At 36.0% G+C, this 21,159-nt stretch overlaps 4 protein-coding genes and 1 long non-coding RNA gene across 6 annotated transcripts in view; all 5 read right to left on the bottom strand.

Moving 5' to 3' along the window:
* LOC149490056 (uncharacterized) overlaps window positions 1-1,677 on the bottom strand; it is a 171,811-nt gene extending 170,134 nt beyond the window's left edge. Inside the window, exons 1-2 of the long non-coding RNA XR_016318389.1 lie at window positions 1,617-1,677; window positions 888-1,247 (exon numbers count right to left, since the gene is read on the bottom strand). This is a non-coding gene — a long non-coding RNA (uncharacterized LOC149490056). The remainder of the gene's footprint in view (window positions 1-887; window positions 1,248-1,616) is intronic.
* A 699-nt stretch (window positions 1,678-2,376) lies between these two features.
* On the bottom strand, window positions 2,377-4,458 carry LOC149490059 (tubulin beta-4B chain). Its single transcript, XM_089715001.1, has 2 exons — window positions 4,402-4,458; window positions 2,377-3,648 (listed from the first exon to the last, which is right to left on the bottom strand). Exons 1-2 carry the CDS (start codon window positions 4,456-4,458, stop codon window positions 2,377-2,379), a joined length of 1,329 nt encoding a protein of 442 aa, XP_089571127.1.
* Window positions 4,459-4,985: 527 nt separating this feature from the next.
* On the bottom strand, window positions 4,986-6,796 carry LOC149490060 (tubulin beta chain-like). Its single transcript, XM_089714909.1, has 2 exons — window positions 6,740-6,796; window positions 4,986-6,275 (listed from the first exon to the last, which is right to left on the bottom strand). Exons 1-2 carry the CDS (start codon window positions 6,794-6,796, stop codon window positions 4,986-4,988), a joined length of 1,347 nt encoding a protein of 448 aa, XP_089571035.1.
* A 587-nt stretch (window positions 6,797-7,383) lies between these two features.
* Alg9 (alpha-1,2-mannosyltransferase Alg9) lies at window positions 7,384-17,070 on the bottom strand. 2 transcript variants are annotated; one of them, XR_016318379.1, is made up of 10 exons: window positions 16,877-17,070; window positions 16,418-16,584; window positions 15,693-15,879; window positions 12,246-12,445; window positions 11,637-11,914; window positions 10,826-10,980; window positions 10,386-10,561; window positions 9,187-9,402; window positions 8,123-8,771; window positions 7,384-8,091 (listed from the first exon to the last, which is right to left on the bottom strand). XR_016318379.1 is itself a non-coding variant. In XM_089714864.1 (9 exons), exons 1-9 carry the CDS (start codon window positions 16,975-16,977, stop codon window positions 8,485-8,487), a joined length of 1,767 nt encoding a protein of 588 aa, XP_089570990.1. In that variant the 5' UTR covers window positions 16,978-17,070; the 3' UTR covers window positions 7,384-8,484. The 2 variants fall into 2 exon arrangements, 1 of the variants encoding a protein (XP_089570990.1); XM_089714864.1 differs by having other exon boundaries at window positions 7,384-8,771.
* A 1,480-nt stretch (window positions 17,071-18,550) lies between these two features.
* Window positions 18,551-20,364, bottom strand: LOC149490062 (pre-rRNA-processing protein TSR2 homolog). Its single transcript, XM_089715003.1, has 4 exons — window positions 20,114-20,364; window positions 19,595-19,730; window positions 19,124-19,260; window positions 18,551-18,844 (listed from the first exon to the last, which is right to left on the bottom strand). Exons 1-4 carry the CDS (start codon window positions 20,216-20,218, stop codon window positions 18,677-18,679), a joined length of 546 nt encoding a protein of 181 aa, XP_089571129.1. The 5' UTR covers window positions 20,219-20,364; the 3' UTR covers window positions 18,551-18,676.
* Between the last annotated feature and the right edge of the window lie 795 nt (window positions 20,365-21,159).

Raw genomic sequence — 21,159 nt, forward strand, 5'->3', positions numbered from 1 at the left:
AATTGATAACCTCCTCCTCCTTTTTTGAAGTCGGTTAAAAAAGCTGTTACACAGTGCAAGAAGTGCAAAAAAATATAGTTTTTATAAAAATAAATAAATATTTGTCTATTTTTTTGTTTTTCCTATAAAATACTATATTTTTTTTAAATGTACTATATTTTTTACACCTTTTTTGGAAAATACTATATTTTGATGATGAAGTGTTGGCAACCCTACACACAAGGTATACCTATTTCAGAAAGTTTGAAATTTGAATTACATAATTGAAAATACTTAAGTATTAGTTTTATTTATTTGCAACAAACTCGTATTTACCTCATGAGTATGATACTGTTTTACTACTATGACTAGTGGCCCTGCCTTCCAAGCCAGAGGTTGTGGGCTCGATTCCCACCCAGGGCTAATATATTTGTGTGATAAACATAGGTGTTTGCTCTGTCTGGGTCACCTGGGTATAAATTCTTTTTAAGCGTTTGGACGGACTGTTACCGCAACGGCACGGCAGCGGGTTATAACTAGCGGCACGGAAAACGTGCGGCAGCGGTCCGATACGAAACGCATAAATTGAAAGAGCCCATGAAACTCAAATAAGCTGTGCAAATTATGTACCTACTAGCTTTCCACCCGCGGCTTCGCCCGCGTTTTCAAAGAAAACCTGCATAGTTCCCGTTCCCCTTGGGATTTCTGGGATAAAACCTATCCTATGTGTTAATCCAAGGTAACCCTCTATATGTGTGCTAAATATCTTTGTAATCGGTTCAGTAGTATTTGCGTGAAACAGTAAGGCTGGTTGCAGAGCTTGACCGACCGTCAGTGCGTACCGTCGGTCCTGACCACAATTGTTCTGTGGTCCTGACGATACGCATCAACAATTGTATGACTATGACACTAAGAGCTATTACGCACTGTCGACCAGTCGCCGGCGACTCAGTCTCTCGGCGACCAAAACAGAGAAACTAGGGGCAGGAAACCAAGCCGAGCGACAGTATTCTAAGTACATTCGTGCAGAATCCCGTCCCTACAAGAGTCGCTACGACAGTTGCTTGCAGTGTGAACGCTCCCATTTGAAGCCGTGCTTCTATTGGTCGCCGGCGACCGCCAGTCGCCTGTGCGTCGCCACAACGCGGCGAGTCGCCGAGTCGCCGGGACGACTGACGACCAAGTGCGCAAGCCCCTATTTAAACTATAGTAAGTCACAGTCGCCGGCGACTGAGTCGCCAGCGACTGGTCGACAGTGCGTAATAGCTCTAATGCGCATGACAATACGCGTGCGTATGGTCGGTCTAGCTATGAAGGGTTTTATGAATTTCCATACATATGTCCATGGTCGGTCAAGCTCTGCAACCAGCCTAACAAACATACACATCTATCCTCACAAACTTAAGAGCTATTACGCACTGTCGACCAGTCGCCGGCGACTCAGTCTCTCGGCGACCAAAACAGAGAAACTAGGGGCAGGAAACCAAGCCGAGCGACAGTATTCAAAGTACATTCGTGCAGAATCCGGTCCCTACAAAAGTCGCTACGACAGTTGCTTGCAGTGTGAACGCTCCCATTTGAAGCCGTGCTTCTATTGGTCGCCGGCGACCGCCAGTCGCCTGTGCGTCGGCCGTCGCCACAACGCGGCGAGTCGCCGAGTCGCCGGGACGACTGACGACTAAGTGCGCAAGCCCCTATTTAAGAGCTATTACGCACTGTCGACCAGTCGCCGGCGACTCAGTCTCTCGGCGACCAAAACAGAGAAACTAGGGGCAGGAAACCAAGCCGAGCGACAGTATTATAAGTACATTCGTGCAGAATCCGGTCCCTACAAGAGTCGCTACGACAGTTGCTTGCAGTGTGAACGCTCCCATTTGAAGCCGTGCTTCTATTGGTCGCCGGCGACCGCCAGTCGCCTGTGCGTCGCCACAACGCGGCGAGTCGCCGAGTCGCCAGGACGACTGACGACTAAGTGCGCAAGCTCCTATTTAAACTATAGTAAGTCACTGTCGCCGGCGACTGAGTCGCCGGCGACTGGTCGACAGTGCGTAATAGCTCTAAACTATAGTAAGTCACAGTCGCCGGCGACTGAGTCGCCAGCGACTGGTCGACAGTGCGTAATAGCTCTAATAGGATAGGATAGGATGTTTATCAGCCATCTGGTTTCCGTCACAAGCGAAAGCTTAGTATGGGATCAGATCGAGCAGTGTGTGAAAATTGTCCTGAAATATTTATTTATTAGGTTCATACTTCATTGTTCCTTACGTTAATTATTTTCATATTAAGAAAATAACCAATTAAATTAGTAACAAATATTTATTCAAAACATTTTCATTTTATGTTACACTTAAGACGTTACACCAAAAGGACATATACAAAACATTGGACAGGACTGTTTTATTCTTCCACTTCTTCGTCAAACTCCCCTTCGTCGTCTGCTGTAGCATCTTGATATTGCTGGTATTCAGAAACCAAATCATTCATGTTGCTTTCTGCCTCCGTGAACTCCATTTCATCCATACCTTCACCGGTATACCAATGCAGGAAAGCCTTTCGCCTAAACATCGCCGTAAATTGCTCAGAAATTCTCTTAAACAGCTCTTGAATAGCTGTCGTGTTTCCTATAAACGTTGCAGACATCTTGAGCCCTCGTGGTGGAATATCACATACAGCAGTTTTGACGTTATTCGGGATCCATTCGACGAAGTAGCTGCTGTTTTTATTCTGAATATTAAGCATCTGTTCGTCCACTTCCTTCATGGACATTCGTCCGCGGAACACGGCAGCGACGGTAAGATAGCGCCCATGTCGGGGGTCACAAGCAGCCATCATGTTTTTGGCATCAAACATTTGTTGCGTTAGTTCAGGTACCGTCAGTGCTCTGTATTGCTGACTTCCGCGCGACGTAAGCGGCGCAAAACCTGGCATAAAGAAGTGTAATCTCGGGAATGGCACCATATTAACCGCTAGCTTTCTCAAATCTGCATTCAATTGACCAGGGAATCTTAAACAGGTCGTTACACCTGACATTGTTGCCGATACTAAATGGTTCAAATCTCCATATGTAGGGGTTGTAAGCTTCAAGGTACGGAAGCATATATCGTACAAAGCCTCGTTATCTATGCAATAGGTTTCGTCCGTATTCTCTACTAATTGATGCACAGAGAGCGTCGCATTATACGGCTCTACAACCGTATCTGATACTTTTGGGCTAGGTACGACTGAAAAGGTGTTCATAATTCTATCAGGATACTCTTCCCTGATCTTTGATATTAATAGCGTGCCCATACCCGAGCCAGTGCCGCCACCCAACGAATGTGTTAGCTGGAAACCTTGTAGGCAATCACAGCCTTCTGCCTCTTTCCGAACTACATCAAGGACAGAATCTACTAATTCCGCTCCTTCCGTGTAATGACCTTTGGCCCAGTTATTACCAGCGCCAGACTGTCCAAATACGAAGTTATCCGGGCGGAATATTTGTCCAAACGGTCCAGAGCGGACGGAATCCATGGTACCGGGTTCAAGGTCTACAAGAACGGCACGTGGCACATACTTGCCACCAGAAGCCTCATTGTAGTAGACGTTGATGCGCTCTAACTGCAGATCGGAATCGCCTTGGTAAGCACCAGTCGGGTCAATACCATGTTCATCGGAAATCACCTCCCAGAACTGAAAAAGAAATCTTAAATTAGGCAAAATTTATATTTACATCGGGGATAGAACATTCTAAGCAAATAACAATTTATACATATTGCTTAAGAGGTTGGAGTCTATTTCGTTTTACCGTTTTTTAGGGTTCCGTAGCCAAAATGGCAAAAACGGAATCCTTATAGTTTCGTCATGTCCGTCTGTCCGTCTGTCCGTCTGTCCGTCTGTCACAGCCGATTTACTCGGAAACTATAAGTACTACAGTGATGAAATTTGATGGGAATATGTGTTGTATGAACCGCTACAAAAATATGACACTAAATAGTAAAAAAAAGAATTGGGGGTGGGGCCCCCCATACATGTAACTGAGGGATGAAATTTTTTTTTTCGATGTACATACCCGTGTGGGGTATCAATGGAAAGGTCTTTTAAAATGATATAAAGTTTTCTAAAAAACATTTTTCTTAAAGTGAACGGTTTTTGAGATATCAGCTCTCAAAGTCGTAAAAAGTATGTCCCCCCCCCTCTATTTTTATAACTACGGGGTATAAAATTCTAAAAAAAATAGAGGTGATGCATGCTAATTAACTCTTTCAACGATTTTTGGTTTGATCAAAGTATCTCTTATAGTTTTTGAGATAGGTTGATTTAACTGTAATTTATTATATTTGCTGCTACGGAACCCTTTGTGCGCGAGCCCGACTCGCACTTGGCCGGTTTTATTTTAAATATGTAAAACCTTGCATATTATGTAATATGTAATACATACGTTACCTTGGCTCCAATCTGATTTCCACATTGCCCGGCTTGGATGTGGACGATTTCCCTCATTTTGAATCACAAGAAATTTTGGGCCTAAATCTATATAATTAAATTTTCAACCTTAAATTGATATCATATAAAAAAAGCTTTAAAAAAATGTTATTATTACACGTGCATCGCACACAGAATTTTCGAAAAGAATGAATCTAATCTGTGTCTGTCAAAAATAAATAAAAACAAATTCTAATTTTGAACACTACTTTTTAAATGATATAAAGAGTTTTCTAGAGCAAAAAGTTTCTAACACATTCATAAGATTATTGGTAAATTATGCTGCAAAATGTGGTAAACTGTAACAATACAACACTTTTCCAGATTACCTACTATCGTTATTTTTTTACTATTAAATTGTTAATGACAATTATGAATTTATAAATTAATTAAAAGTTTTCTATGTAAACCATGAAAACAACTTAACTATATAAAAGCTTGATTTTGAGGAAAATGAAAGAACATATTCTGTAAATAGCTTTATTTCAATAAAAATTTACGAATAAAAACAAAAGTATAATAAATAAACATAAATAATAAATAATCTATTCGTCACTATCACCATTTGGTGCAGTCTCTTCTTCTTCAAATTCCTGATCATCAATGGTCGCATCTTGATACTGTTGATACTCTGATATCAAATCACTGAGGTTATTATCAGCCTCGGTGAAGTCGCTCTCATCCATACCTTCTCCAGTATACCAATGAAGGAACGCCTTCCGTCTAAACATCGACGCGAACTGCTCAGCAACTCTTTTAAACAACTCTTGAATAGCCGTCGTGTTACCTATAAAAGTAGCTGACATTTTAAGCCCTCGTGGTGGAATATCACACACAGCCGTCTTCACGTTATTCGGTATCCATTCGACGAAATAATCCTTGTTTTTATTTTGTATATTACACATTTGCTCGTCGACTTCCTTCATAGACATTCTTCCTCTGAAAACTGCGGCTACTGTGAGGTAGCGGCCGTGTCGTGGGTCACACGCTGCCATCATGTTTTTGGCATCAAACATTTGTTGAGTTAGCTCTGGAACAGTTAAGGCACGATACTTTTGAATACCACGCGACGTGAGTGGAGCGAAACCAGGCATGAAAAAGTGTAGTCTCGGAAATGGTACCATATTCACTGCTAGCTTTCGCAGGTCTGCGTTTAATTGTCCAGGAAATCGTAAACACGTGGTCACACCAGACATGGTAGCTGAAACTAAATGATTCAAATCCCCATACGTGGGAGTATGTAATCGCAGCGTTCTGAAACATATGTCGTATAACGCTTCATTGTCTATACAAAACGACTGATCAGAATTTTCTATCAATTGATTTAAAGACAGAGTAGCGTTATAAGGTTCCACAACAGTATCTGATACTTTTGGACTCGGAACAACGGAGAACGTAACTATAATTCTATCTGGATATTCTTCTTTTAAATTGGATAGCAATAAAGTCCCCAATCCGGACCCGGTACCGCCTCCTATAGAGTGAACTACTTGAAAACCTTGTAGACAATCGCAGCCTTCAGCATCTTTTCTTACAACATCAAGAATAGATTCAAGCAAATCTGCACCTTCTGTGAAGTGTCCTTTAGCCCAATTATTGCCTGCTCCTGTCATGCCGTAAACTATGTTATCAGGTCGGAATATTTGTCCATAAGGGCCAGCTCGTAAGGAATCCATAGTACCAGGTTCGAGGTCGACTAATACGGCTCTTGGAACGTATTTACTGCCAGAACCTTCATTGTAGTAGACGTTAATTCTTTCTAATTGAAGGTCGGAATCTCCGGAGTAACAGCCATTGGGATCAATACCATGTTCGTCTGATATAACCTCCCAGAACTGAAACGACAAAAATACCATTATTAAACTGACTATATAAAGCGCTTGTAAGTGAAGATACATTATTAAAGTGAAGTCCCGTGCGTGTCCCCGTAGTGGGGTAAGGGGCAGATGCATTATGCATACATCTGTTTCACTGATCGATTTTCTTTAGGGACAAGTAGGTGATCAGCCTTCTGTATCCTACCAGACCGAGACATTTTTTTTTTCTTCGTCTCCACCGGGAATCGAACCCAGGACCCCTCGGTTCTACGCTCACGCGTCAACCACTGTACCAAGGAGGCGGTCAGATACATTATTAGCAACTTATTAAATCAAATTCTAATTACAATGCAGATTTGAGAGAATTATTTAATGATATTTGTATCAATAAATTGATAAATTGTAATTGATTAATTGTATATTTGTATTTTTTGTTTTTTGTCCTAGTTTTGAATAGAAATAAAATTAACGTATAAACAGACCTTTGAACCAATTTGGTTTCCACATCGCCCAACTTGAATATGTACTATTTCCCGCATTTTACTTCAATTCACGAGAATTTACGTAAAATAAATAAAAATACTAAACAATGGAATATAAAATTAAATTGTGAAAAATTATCGTTACATTAATCTATACCTAGTTTACCCTAAAATTATACTATATAAAATAATGGGTTTTTGCTTCATGGTTTACAACCAGTAGGCCATGGTATTCTTTTATTAAAAAACATTCAATCGTTTATAATTTTCAACAGATTGGTGAACAATGAAGAAAATACTTTTTATAGCTGACTAGCCGTCCGCCCCGGCTTCGCCCGTGGTACATATTTCGCAATAAAAGGTTCTTTCTAAGGGTCTAAAGATTGTCTGTGCCAAATTTCATCAAAATCGGTCCAGTAGTTTATGCGTAAAAACCATACATACATGCATACATAATTACATAATTACAAACCTTTCCTCTTTATAATATTAGTATAGATATCCATTAAAGGTATTTTTGAGATTTTCTTACTACATAAATTCATGTTCTATGAATAAAATAGGATATGATTAATTTAGAATATTAACTAACAAATAAACATAAAAAAGGGTTGAAAATAAAACAAAAATTGTATTTTTTTACAATTTATTAAAAATACCCAATAAAATTACAATCTACTTGCAAAAGTGTAAAACGAATTATTACAAATAATAATATATTAATTATTATAATTAAGTGCAATTTACCTAATTACAAATCTCACAATATATTTGAAATACAATATTTATTACAAAACATATTGTTGTTTTCTTGTTTCGACAGAGATCAACTCTATACCAACTTTTTTGCTTTAAAAAATATTTTCCCCATCTTTGTAACATTTTATGAATGTTTCGACCAATAGCATGATGTTATATAATATAGTCTTACTCGATAATGGGACTATACAATACAAAAACAGTTTTCAATTCGAACCAGTAGTTCCTGATAAGCTCGTTTAAACGTTTGTTTGAACATAAAACTCAAACGGCCTTACTTATAAAAAGTTAAACAATGGATAAATTTCTACCATTTTCTAATATAGCTTTGTCCTGCTCTTGCTCACATGAAACGTCAATCATAAAAACAAGACAGGTTATTGCAATAACTAATCCATTGCATAGCGAATGGGTAACATTTTATAAGTAAGACCGTAAATAAACATATTTAAACAATATAACATCTTCAGAATAAGAAATTTGAATTCGTATGTTATAAAACTAAATATTATATTCAGTTTAAATTAAGAAATATTATAGATATGAAAGAAAATCTATTACTTATAAAATTATCTTATTGCACTTTTGATAACCTATGTGTCAATTTTCATTATAAAACACAACCAAACTTTTTCTACTAGCCCTAAACTTAGTTTTATTTATGACTAGAATTACTGTATTGCAGTCAGTTAATATATTATATTTAAATTACATATTAAATTAACTTATATCTAACGTTTATTATCTGTGGAAGTTTTAAATGTTAATTTTTTTTTAATAAATTATTATACAAAGTATCAGATATACTCATGTTTAAAAATGTAGTTCTTTCGTTTGAAAAATAATGAATTGATATCAAAGACATAAATTAATAGTATAACTAAGTACACACTTATAATTACTGAAAAATCATTTTTTGTTTCATTCGTTCAGCTTTGTACTTCCAAAAACAGTTCAATTAAAAATTACTACATGAATATAAAAAATTAAATACTAATATTCTTCAATAGATACAAATTCGCGTATACTACATACTTATAAGATAGACCGGGCACATAAAAAGCTCTGAAGACCTTATTAGATTTAGACGCGTCCAATATATGAACGGAGGAAGAAATCTCCCAATTTTTCGTGTCTGTATGATAAAATGGTTGTAACTCTGTGGCCTGTCCAATGTCTGAATCGACGAGGTAGTTACATTTAGACGGTTCGAAGTAGGTCGAATTATTTCCCTTGTTTAGATCGTTGAAATATGGATGGATAAGACGGGTGGCTGAAAACAAAAAGTAGGTTAATATAATTTTTTTAGTATGGTATAAAAAGGGACATAAAGAATATTAACTTGATTTCCGCAAGCGGCATCGCCTGCGTTTTCAAAGAACAATCCGCAAATAAATTTGTTCGCATAGTTCCCTTTCTGGTGAGATTTCCGGGATAAAAAGCCTGTCTTATTCTGGGTCTTCAGCTACCTACATATCAAATTTCATTGTAATCGGTTCAGTAGTATTTGCGTGAAAGAGTAACAAAAATCTTCATACATTCTCACAATTTTCGCATTTATAATATTAGTAGGATTGTGTAATACACTGAGCAAAATTTGGTTGTATATGTATAGTGATGTCTTCCACTCATTGCCGAACTACACGATTTTATTCTAAGAACAATGCACCAACATTTGCAAAACTCACCATTACTAGCTTCACTGTATGGAGCCGGCAATTGTCCACCAAACTCACTGGCCACAAAGCGTATATGATAGTTTGGTGGTAGATGGAAGCTCGATGGTGATCTGTACCACTCTTTACCAAAGCACACGTACGTAGTGGTGTCGGTTGGTGGTAGATGGCGCAGGATGGCCATGGGCCCGTGGTAGTGGTGGTAGAGGGCCGCTATACGCGATATACCTGGAGTTGAATGTTAAATTAGTTTTGCATTATTTGTTAAATGTTGGAACAAATAATGCAATATTAATCTAGAATAACCAGTAATTGAGAACCGTATTGAAAAATTATCTTGATTCAATAATTATTACAAACTAGATTTCCGCCCGCGGCTTCGCCCGCGTTTGCAAAGGAAAACCCGCATAGTTCCCGTTCCCGTGGGATTTCCGGGATAAAAACTATCCTATGTGTTAATCCAAGTTACCCTCTATATGTGTGCTAAATTTCATTGTAATCGGTTCAGTAGTTTTTACGTGAAAGAGTAACAAACATCCATACATCCATACATCCATACAAACTTTCGCCTTTATAATAGTAATTAAGATATTAGATTAGATTACAATATTATCAAAACTGAATAGAATCCCCTATAGCGGCCGATGGGCGCGAGTTAGTGCCGCCGCTAATATGAGTGATGATGGAATAAGCTTATTAATGAATTAGTACACAGATTGAATATTCATTATTGAAATATATTGCGTTTGAACATGAAAACAAATCCCAGGGGGAGAAACGAATAAAACTTTTAAGTTTTTTTTTGTAATTTTTCCTGAAAAATATTAAGCTATTGCATAGCTTCTGTCGCGGGCCTTGAGCGCGGGGACCGAATCCAGAAATTCCGTAACGAAAAAACCTCACGCTCCCCACTCCGACGGGCTCGGAGGTGTGGCTTGAAGGCCATAGCATGCAATAGCTTTACCGCGGCAGTCCCCGAGTGCCACACGTCTTTTTATTTAATATATTATTTTAAAAAAACATATAAATAAGACGTGAACAATAAAAAGCTCTACACTAGACGACCAAGACACACTTGAAAGCAAGCTTTGAAGTGGGCCTTTTATCTTTAATAATATAGAAATATCTTATTTGTTATATTGTGTGGTAGATCGTGATGTTTAAATGACAATAAATGTATTTCTTTTTCTTTCTCTCTAACGAATACTCACTAGCAGCCCCCACCACCATCACCACGGCCACCACGAGCGGCGTGGTGTGCGCGAGGTAGTGCCGCGACCGGTACACACGCAGCAGCTCCGAGCCCACCGCGAACGTCATCTTTTGGACGCAATCCAGTGATATGGCACCTGATAGTACTATCATACTGTAGACTGGGTACAGGAACCTGCAAAAAGGTATTGTTAGTTAAAATAACGAATACCAAATATTATGTATACTCATATATTATGAGCCGGCACACACGCACGCGCACATGCATGCACACACGCGCAAATGAAACATATGCAAATATAACCTATTGCCAAAGTCTATACACGCACTCCCACAGACACACACACCTCTCCTGAGCTAGTACACACACGCACACACACATCTCCTCCTGAGCCAGTACTCGCATCTCTCTTTCTACGGCACACCCCCACACACGCACCTCTCCTCCTTGTGCGGCTGCGCCATGAACACGGCGAGCCACAGCGCGAGCGGCATCAGGCTGAGCCAGTACGGCGTGCAGAATGAGGCCCGAGCTGAGGAGCGGACTAGTACATGGCATGAGGCGAGCAATAGTGGACAGCATAGCGCCAACACCTATGTGAAAATAAAAAGTGAAGTCCCATGTCCCCAAGTGGGGTAAGGGGCAGATGCATTATACATCTGTTTCACTAATCGATTTTCTTCAGGGACAAGTAGGTGATCAGCCTTCTGTGTCCTACCAGACCAAGACATTTTTTTTCTTCGTCTCCACCGGGAATCGAACCCAGGACCCCTCGGTGTTACGCTCACGCGTCAACCACTGTACCGAGGAGGCGGTGAAATGAATGAGTCCATGAATTTAAAATAATACACAATAAATACTAGTTTTGGATAGATCACTTGTTTCATTTGGTCCCGCCTTATAACAACCCTGCCATGATATATACCTCATGAATTTATCAACAGATTTTACCATATTAATATTAAATTAAAAAATTTACTTGTACGGCAAATAATTTAATTAGTCTGGACTGCAGGAATACTAAAAAAGTCTCATGACAATATAATCAACAGAAATCAGTTCCGTAAAATTAACATTTCAAGGTTTCATCTTTAGACATTTTATACCTTTTGAATTTTGTAAATATAATGGAGGTAATTTAAAAATTTGTCTTTAGTTGAAATAAACCTAATTTAACAAAAACAACCGTTTATTCATAATTTCAAAGGTTCTATTCATACAATAATTTTAATAGTCAAGTTCCACTTACCCAAACAGCATTAAAATTCAGGAATCCGTTCACAAAATAATACGTCCACGGTTCCACGCCATACAAATCAGGGCCATGTTCAGTGAATATATTATACGCCACTATATTCCATGGTGCGACCACCAACCGACCATAATGCCATGAATCCACTGCTATAGTTGGTAGTAGGATCACAAGTAATGCAATGATAGACCACTTGAAGAACTCTTTGAATTGTTTCTTTAGAATGAGCATGTCTATTGCGATTGGAAGACCGAGGAGTGCGGTGAACGGCCAGCCTGGAATGTTAGATTTTATATGTGAGAATATAACTTATTATTTTTTACAAATTAAAAACATGAGGAGCAAAAATTTTCAAATGTCTGTATGTTGTTCTGCATGAAAAACTAAGTCAAAATCATACAAAGTTACCATTACTAAACTATTGACTAGATTTTCACAAATTTGATAAAAAAACATCTTATTGATTTACAACAGAAGCAGAAATTTAATTGAATTTGTGCACCATGATTGTAAAAATAACAGTTAATTTCCGAGTCAGGAAAACATCAAAATTCTAAAATTTCATTGTTAATATTAACTTGTTTAAGCTTAATATCTTCGACTTACTTAACAAACTCGTAACCGCAGTGAACATAACAGCAGCCGCATACCGTCTCCTCCACCAGCTGGCCAACGCAGCGCTCACGAGAGCTGAACTCCAAGCGGAGGGTAGCATTGCTGCGGAGGACGCAAAGTTACCTGCCGCGGGGAGTGTGAGGCACAGCCATACTCTGCCCACGTGTACGCCAAACTCGTGGCAAACGGCTCTGGAGAATATACACATATTTTAATTTTTTTTAAAGTGAAACTTTTATTACATCGTCTCAAACTTTTTGGTCTGTGTAGCGCATGTCGCGTGTATCGCGGCTGCCGAGTAGGTATACCTACTCGGCAGCCGACCGTCACGCGACATGCGCTACACAAAGCAGTGTTCGGAACCGTTCGAACAGTTTCACTTTGTGTCCCTTCGTCCAGCATACTCACCACAACTTACCATGGAATCCTGATATTTCATGAATGTCAAAAAACTGTTCTGAAATAGTGCTAAATAGTGCCCAAAGGAAAAAAATAGTGCTCTTGTACTTGCGAAGTTATAGCCATAGTTCGATGAGTATGCTGGACGAAGGTTTCGCCCAGCATACTCACCTCCGTCCGGAGAATCTGTATACGCTTCAAACATAATTCATACTTCAAAAAATAGTTCCCAAATAGTGCCAAACGGTGCCCAAAAAGAAAAAACAGTGCTCGAATAACTTCGGAGTTACAGGCTTCGTTCAGTGAGTATGCTGGGCGTAGGTTCTACGCCCAGCATACTCACCTCAGTGCGCGAATATCGAACGAGCTATAGGAACAATTTACGTCTCAAAAAATTGTGCTTGAAATAGTGCCCAATATCAGTCCAATTTTTGCTTGACTTTTGACCTAGAAAACCATTAAATTTGATTGTAAACTTCTACATACATTACATTGAGTACAGTCGAATACAATATTATTAACTTTCTTTCTAACAATTTTTGTCTTGTGTAAATTATTTGTTTTGTTATATTGTCTATGTAAGGGAGTATTTACTTTAGAATCGCAATATTATTAATTACACATTATTTTAATAATACTTTATAATAATATGACTAAGGCTTCGCGCGTCGCATGGGACCCCGGTAGCTAGGAACAATGATTTTATATATTTGTCTAGATCACGGCGCTTGAAGGATTAAGATATCAAATGAAGTAAATCATGCATGAAAAATAAAGTTGCTGTTATTAATGCTTACATTACAACTGACAAAATTATTCAAAATAATCATTTTCCGGATCAAGGACGGTACCACAACGTTTACGGAATTGACCTGTATTCCTCATGTGATAAAGTTCAATATAGTGTGGCAGTAATGGATGCACGTACGGTCAATAGGTATGGGGCTTACGACGCGCGGCGCCCGCGACGCTAAACATTTTTTTATATGTATATTATATACAATATTAAAACTACAATTTTTTCTATTTACATTGATTATATTATGAATGTTAACAAAAGCTGTGAACTAGTTAACTAGAATTCTGATTACTTTGGCCCTTTAAATAGTAATAAATAACGTAAGTAATTAAAAATGTTTTTTATTGCTAAACCTTTCATTGATGAAACTATTGGAAAGAGTTTTAAATAATTTGGAAAATCCAAAAGTGCACGCCTCATAATTTTTTTTTAATAAATATTTATTAATTATTATTTTTGTTTATTTAATAACAATTAAACCACATCGAATCAGACCCTGAAAAATGAAAGGGTTCTATTCCTGAGCATACTCAAGCGTAAGAGAAAAAAAAGACTCGATTAGTAAAGTATTTCGGTCGCTATCGTGTTAACAAGAAAAAGGATCCGCACATACAGACACACGGACGTCCAAGACAGAACTTTTTTAAACTGTTTTTTAACTAGTTTAAATAACAAAAATGACATCAAAAATATCATGAACGTTAAAAAAAATGTTTTTTCTTAATATGTGTGTGTATGTATTATCTTACAAGTGCAATGTATGATACATAAAGACATTTTAAGTTTGAAAAATCAGATGTTTTGCGCGAAGTGACAGTAGTACCCACCTCAACGCTTCGCTTATGAGGCGTGCAAAATTTGTATAACTATGTCACAGTACTAGTTTTGACTGGTTATAAGTTTTGCCTGCAACATATATACAAAAAGAAACTGTATAATTTCCTTTTTACAATTTTTCAAGATATTAATTTTATTGGCTGCAAATGACTGTTTTTATTCAGACAAACACACAATGCAATGAAGTAATAGACTTCATTTACGCTTAAAGTTTCATTCATTTATTATTATTTATAAAATATATAATAATGCATTTAATCGAAAGTTTTTGACATGTGAGAAAATACCATAATTATTTCCAATAACATGAAGTCTACAATTAGAAAGTTTAATATTTTTGTCCAAAAACATGTGTCGACGACTGTACCCCATTTTACGTTAGTATGTAGAAGTTTACATTAAAATTTAATGGTTTTCTAAGTCAAAAGTCAAGCAAAAATTGGACTGATATTGGGCACTATTTCAAGTACAATTTTTTGAGACGTAAATTATACCTATAGCTCGTTCGATATTCGCGCACTGAGGTGAGTATGCTGGGCGTAGAACCTACGCCCAGCATACTCACTGAACGAAGCCTATAACTCCGAAGTTATTCGAGCACTGTTTTTTCTTTTTGGGCACCGTTTGGCACTATTTGGGAACTATTTTTTGAAGTATGAATTATGTTTGAAGCGTATACAGATTCTCCGGACGGAGGTGAGTATGCTGGGCGAAACCTTCGTCCAGCATACTCATCGAACTATGGCTATAACTTCGCAAGTACAAGAGCACTATTTTTTTCCTTTGGGCACTATTTAGCACTAGTTCAGAACAGTTTTTTGACATTCATGAAATATCAGGATTCCATGGTGAGTTGTGGTGAGTATGCTGGACGAAGGGACACTTCACTTTTACCGTGGTTTCATAAAACCACACAACATTTTTTTTTACCATACAATAGGGGAGCGCTTGGCCACAATCTCGCCTGATGGTAAACTGAGATGTGGCCTAAGATGGAGCGCGCTGCCCTAGAATGTACCTGTTCACTCGCACACACATATTTTAATTTTGATTTAGTGGATGTGTTTTAAATAAGAAATGAAAAAAAATATATATGCGGTACATTTAATACATTTATTATTTTCTTGTGTTTCAATTTACACAAATATTATTTAGAAAATAAAAACGTCGGTACAATAATATGTATAATGAATAGGTAGCGTTAGTCTTTAATTACTAATAACTAAACATTTATTATTGTGCAGTGGCCAATGTACTTTGACGAATTCTTAATGAAATATTCTTAGTCTAAGTATTTTTTGTAATTACCTCTCAGTAATTTCATTTTAACGAAATGCCAATAACATCTAATATAGACTTTAACTTCCCAAAATACCACACCAAAAAATTATAAATGTACTTACTTATAAAACATAAGCTCAGCACACGCCGTTAATGCAGATAGCATGACTCTAATTGTATAGAACACAGTTACAGGTGCCATGAAGATAGCCAGCACCTTCGCGGGCACTGCAAACAGCCATAGCGGCATGTAAGATCGGATGGCGTACACTGGACTGTACTCCCATGTTTGTAGGCCGCTGCCGTATACTGAAATTGATAAGAAATTACTTACTTATATTGTTTTAAACATAAGTTGTGTGTAACTTGATATTTCACCATATTAGAATATGTTTAATATTTTGTTGTTTAGCATGCGAGTTTGTGTGTGTCTTGATAAAGATAAACAATATCTGGTTAAAGCTTATATCACTTTCAGTTCAAAAAGTGTTTAACCAAATAGAATAGACTTGATAGTGTTTAATATACCATATTATATCTTTTATTATTTAGGTTTAAGTAACTCAAAACTGAAATTAATTATTTATCTTTGTATGTTCAAGTGCAGATTTCATTCATTCTAATTTGAAAATAAGTAACATTAATAAATCAAATTAGTAATTTGATAAAAGTAGAATGCAGAAAATAATTATTGAGGTGTCACAATCAAAAATTTTGCAAAGAGAGAATTTTATGTTTAGCTCCTTTTGTAGATAATGTTCTAAAATAAAATTCTAAACTAAGTTGTAGGAAGATGGAAAGGTACACAATACAAAACAAATGTAGACTCTGTTATTCATAGTCTTACCTAAATAATGCAACGGCTCCCAATAATTACATGTTTCATCACAATCTGCTATATGTCCCCAATACGCAGATATGAGTCGAGCTGTTAGCAACAGGGCTAACGCGACAGCACCACCAGGGTATGATATGCTACGTAAATCGGTTGGCGCACTTGATACTAGGTACTCTCTATAAGGGAAATGGTAAAACATTGGAGTTTATTCATATTAGTAAGTTAGAGTGATATTTTGGTTTGGTGAACGAAAAATAACTGTTAAAAGGGGTTGTTTAAGTGAGATAATATTATTAAAAGGTTTAAATAGATATATGTATGAAAGTAAATAATGTTCATTGTTTCGTACTTCGATATAATCAATAAGTTATGGATCACTAGGAGTGTGTAAAGTTACATCTAAATTTGTTATTTATTTTACTTTAAGGATAAACAATAATAACAAAGGATTATATTTCGGGAGGTTACCCTTCGCTTGATTTTCTCGTGCGTTTGCCTTTACTCATACTAGCTGATCTTTTGGCGCCATTTTTATTATGTATACTTCTTTGTCTTGCTGTTAACGGCATTTCTATTGCTAAATTAATATTAAAAACTATAAATTATAGGTTCATTCCAATTGGATTTATTGAAAATTTTTGCTGCCGATGCCGACAGTCAGTGTTTGACAAATGACATTGACAATTCTATATCAATGTTGCCATTTATTTAGCATAGATGTTCTTAAACTACAGCACAGGCCATAAAAAATATATTTTGGTGAACTATAGGTAAACCAGAATCTGATGGCAAATTGGGAAATCAAAATTTTGAGTGTGCAACCCTAGGGAAAATGGACTGAACGATCTTGATACTGCTTATTTTTTATTTTGTCCTCAACATCATTAGAGTCTGGCCAGCCAAAGCTGAACCCAGTAAAGGGCGGCAAATTTAAAAAACATGGACCTGGTAACATCGGCTTTAGTAGGAAAAAAACATTTTGATACTTTTGATATTCTTATAGGTGACCACAGTATATAGGTACATTAGGTACACAACATAGCAGGATTTAAACGTTATTAAAGCAAATGATTTGAACCGTTTTCAACAAAACTGACAACTAACTACGCAGAAACGCCATGATGACATTCCCTAATGTGGCCGCTACAAAAAACACTGGGTTCAGCTTTGGCTGGCCAGACTCTAGTCACATTACATAAGTGAACAATACTGTACTTAATAATGAGATATCCACTTAATATTATGTAGGTACATACTTACATGTATAATATACATATTACTAATTTTATCTATGTAATACATATTATTATTTACACATACCTATATTTGTATATTCATTATCATTATGCCATGTAAAAATATGGATGTAATGATAATGCAGATCAAAACTAGATAACTAATAATTTTTTATAAAATAAAATAAAAAATAAAATAAAACTATGTTTATTTTCGTAAGTATTAAAGATACACACATTATAAAATTGACTTGGACGGTAATAAGTTTTCATAAAATTATATTGTAATCAACAAACAATATTATAGTTACCGACTTATAATATTTTTTATTTTAAGTATCAAAACGGGTAAGTCCAATTTACCAATTAAATCTTCAAAATTGAAAATTGTGATGTGTTTTGACCCTTCTTCATCGAATGTTTTTCTATACACATTATAAACAACACCTCTTGCTTGTGATCGCAGCGGCTTTTTCGACATTTTCGAAGATTTTTTAGACAAAATCCTAAAAATTATTCATCAATTGCAAAGACAAATAATTTGACAACCAATTTGATAGTTGTCAAATAAAATTGCCATATGAAAATCTTTTATTTCGTAAATATAAATATGCCATCAGATTCTGGTAGACCTATAACCAAAAAAGTAAAATTAATAATTTGATTTAAATGGTAAATGGAGTGATATTCTATCAAATAAGTACATAATAAAAAACAGTGTCCATTAGCTTCGACAACTGTGTACAAAATAATATTTAAATATAAAACTATATCTATCAAACTGAAACATATATTTAATGAATAAGACTTCTTTAAGCACTTTTGATTCATCAAAATATATAATTTAATATTCCTCACTAAAATCATCTCATCTCATCTCATCAATAAAAAAAAAAACAACCAAAGATAACAATACGTGCATTTATTATAAAATAAATAAAAATACACTAAAACGGAATAACATCTACAGTGTAAATGCTACATGATCTCCATTAAAGATAAAATAATAATATTCTTTCTTAAATCTATAAATTCATTTTTTCCTTCTCGTTCGAACAACAGTCCATCCTGGGTCAACATCTTCTTCCATAGGTTCAGGTTCTGCGTTTTGTTGTTGAGATCCAGTTCCATTATTTATTGCATTCTCTGGTTCATCCTCACCACTACTGCTGGTTGTATCATCGTCAGGGTTGCCATGACACTAAAAAAAAATTTGAAGATCATACAGAATATTCATTCATCATATCAGTATCATTACTTATGTTATAGGGAACAAGAAATGAATATAGTGGTTTTGAAAAAATATGTGCAATCACTACAAACATAGTCACTTCTCCCTGCCTGTCTGACTCTATAATGGTTCAGATCTTCAAAACAATGCAACATATTTTGTTGCAGTTTTCTTCAATAGATAGAGTGGTTCTTTTAAAGCAGGGAAAGTTCCGGGCATTAAGTTAGATAAAACAAAGTAACAAGATACCTGTGGTGGTACAGATTCATGAATAGGTGTGCTCAACCATTTCTGACATTTTGGCAATGCTTCAATTCTGTTTCTTAGTTCTTCATGGTGACCATCCTTCAATAAAGTGAGGAAAGTTAGCAGTAATGTTGCAACCTCTGAAAACATAAGTTGTTAAAGTATTACTTACTTTACAGATTGAATAACATAAGAACTTGATTTTGGAATTTGAATCCATCAAAAATGGAAGATTATCAATATACAGTAATAATTTACCAAACTGGAATGCTGCATCTTAGTAGTAAGATAAACGGGAAAAATATGTTTTATAGCAGAAGTGTAATTAAGCAGCAAAATTACTTAGCCTAAATTAACTTATTTATTGCTTTATATATTTTACACAATTTAGTACGCTTCAAGAGTCACTCTATAAGTATTCCAGTACTTGAAATAATTCAGCATTGAATAAAAATGTATACAGTACGGACACACCTCTCGGGGAGTTATCGTGGCATACAGTTTCAAATTCTTCATCCATCAAATCCTCTAGTACTTCAGTTAATTCATCTGCGTCCACAATATTTTCCACACAAAATCTCGCTACATATACTGACATGAGTTGTGCTGTCTGGAAATTAAATATATAATATTTTTGATATGTCTGTCTGTTGATTTGGACACCTTCATACAGAAACGGAACCTTATTGATTTTCTAAACTAAATAATAGATATCTAGATTATTGAAATTACCTGGGCATGTAAAAGTATGAAAATGAACATTAAAATCAATAAATTATGCTAAAGCATTGTAAAACAATAATTTATGATTGTAATAATTTAATTTGATCGCCGTACAACCTATGCTAAAATAATTCCGTTTTTGTTGTTATTTTCTCTTTGACGCGGCTTAAATAGGTAACCATATATACAGTGTTAATGAACATCTCTTAGGAAAGACTGCATAGAATAAGTATCTGCGAGTCCCTAAAAACAATAATTATATTTATTTACCTTTTCCCCGCCAGGCGCACCCATTCCATGTTCTACGGCTAACTGTAATGCCGTCCAATTGTTGAGAACGAGATCCACGATCGGCTTAAAGTCGTCATACAACATTTTTGTTTGTGTTAGAAAGACTTTTTATTTATCAAGAAATATTCCTCCTTTTCTGGGTTAGTTCGGTCAAAACATTATTCACATTTCACACCTAAACATAACCTCTCAACCTCTCTCCCCCAAAATATCGTCGATCGATAAATGTCAAATTCCAAATTCAAAATATGTCAAACGTCAACCTAGTGTGTTATTTTTTTTAGTATATCTTTTTCAGACCTTGGGCTGTTTTCCAATTACAGAGCATAATGCGACTCAGTGCCGCACAATGCCGAATTATGCTAATGCTTAATTGGAACATGAAACGCACCAGCAGGTTGCGCTAAGTTCAGTGTTGAAAAAAAATATTCATAGAGTTAGCAATAACCTCATTAATGTGTAAATAAAGTGGTATACATAATAATTGGTTGAAAAATATTTACGGTTATTTTATGTAATTTGGATTTTGATCTTAGATTTTGATTATTTCATTAACATTTTTTTCTGTGGTTTGTACCTTCATCCATACTTATATTAATTTTTTTTACACAATTTGAATTAACTTTGATTATTTCGAAAAAACTACAATGAAACGAAAGCTTTACAATTTTTTGCAACAATTAATAATTACTAACGATAAATCGGATTGCACGCATCCCCCGTTTTCCAATTACAGCACTAGAGCGCATTATGCGGCATAATGCTTAACGTTGAATGTTCCAACTACAGCAATGCTTCGCACAATCGAGCACTAGAAAAAGTAATGCGCGTGAATTGATGCGTGCAATCGATTTATCGTTATATAGTAATTATTAATTGTTGGAAAAAAATTTATAAAGCTTTCGTTTCATTGTAGTTTTTTCGAAATAATCAAAGTTAATTCAAATTATGTTAAAAAAATAAATATAAGTATGGATAAAGATACAAACGTTGAAAAAAATGTTAACGAAATAATCAAAATCCAA

This window comes from Colias philodice, chromosome 3, assembly GCF_061535455.1.
Source record: "Colias philodice isolate Cphi_HAF_F1 chromosome 3, ilColPhil1 Martin Lab GWU primary, whole genome shotgun sequence".
Classification (NCBI taxonomy): domain Eukaryota; kingdom Metazoa; phylum Arthropoda; class Insecta; order Lepidoptera; family Pieridae; genus Colias; species Colias philodice.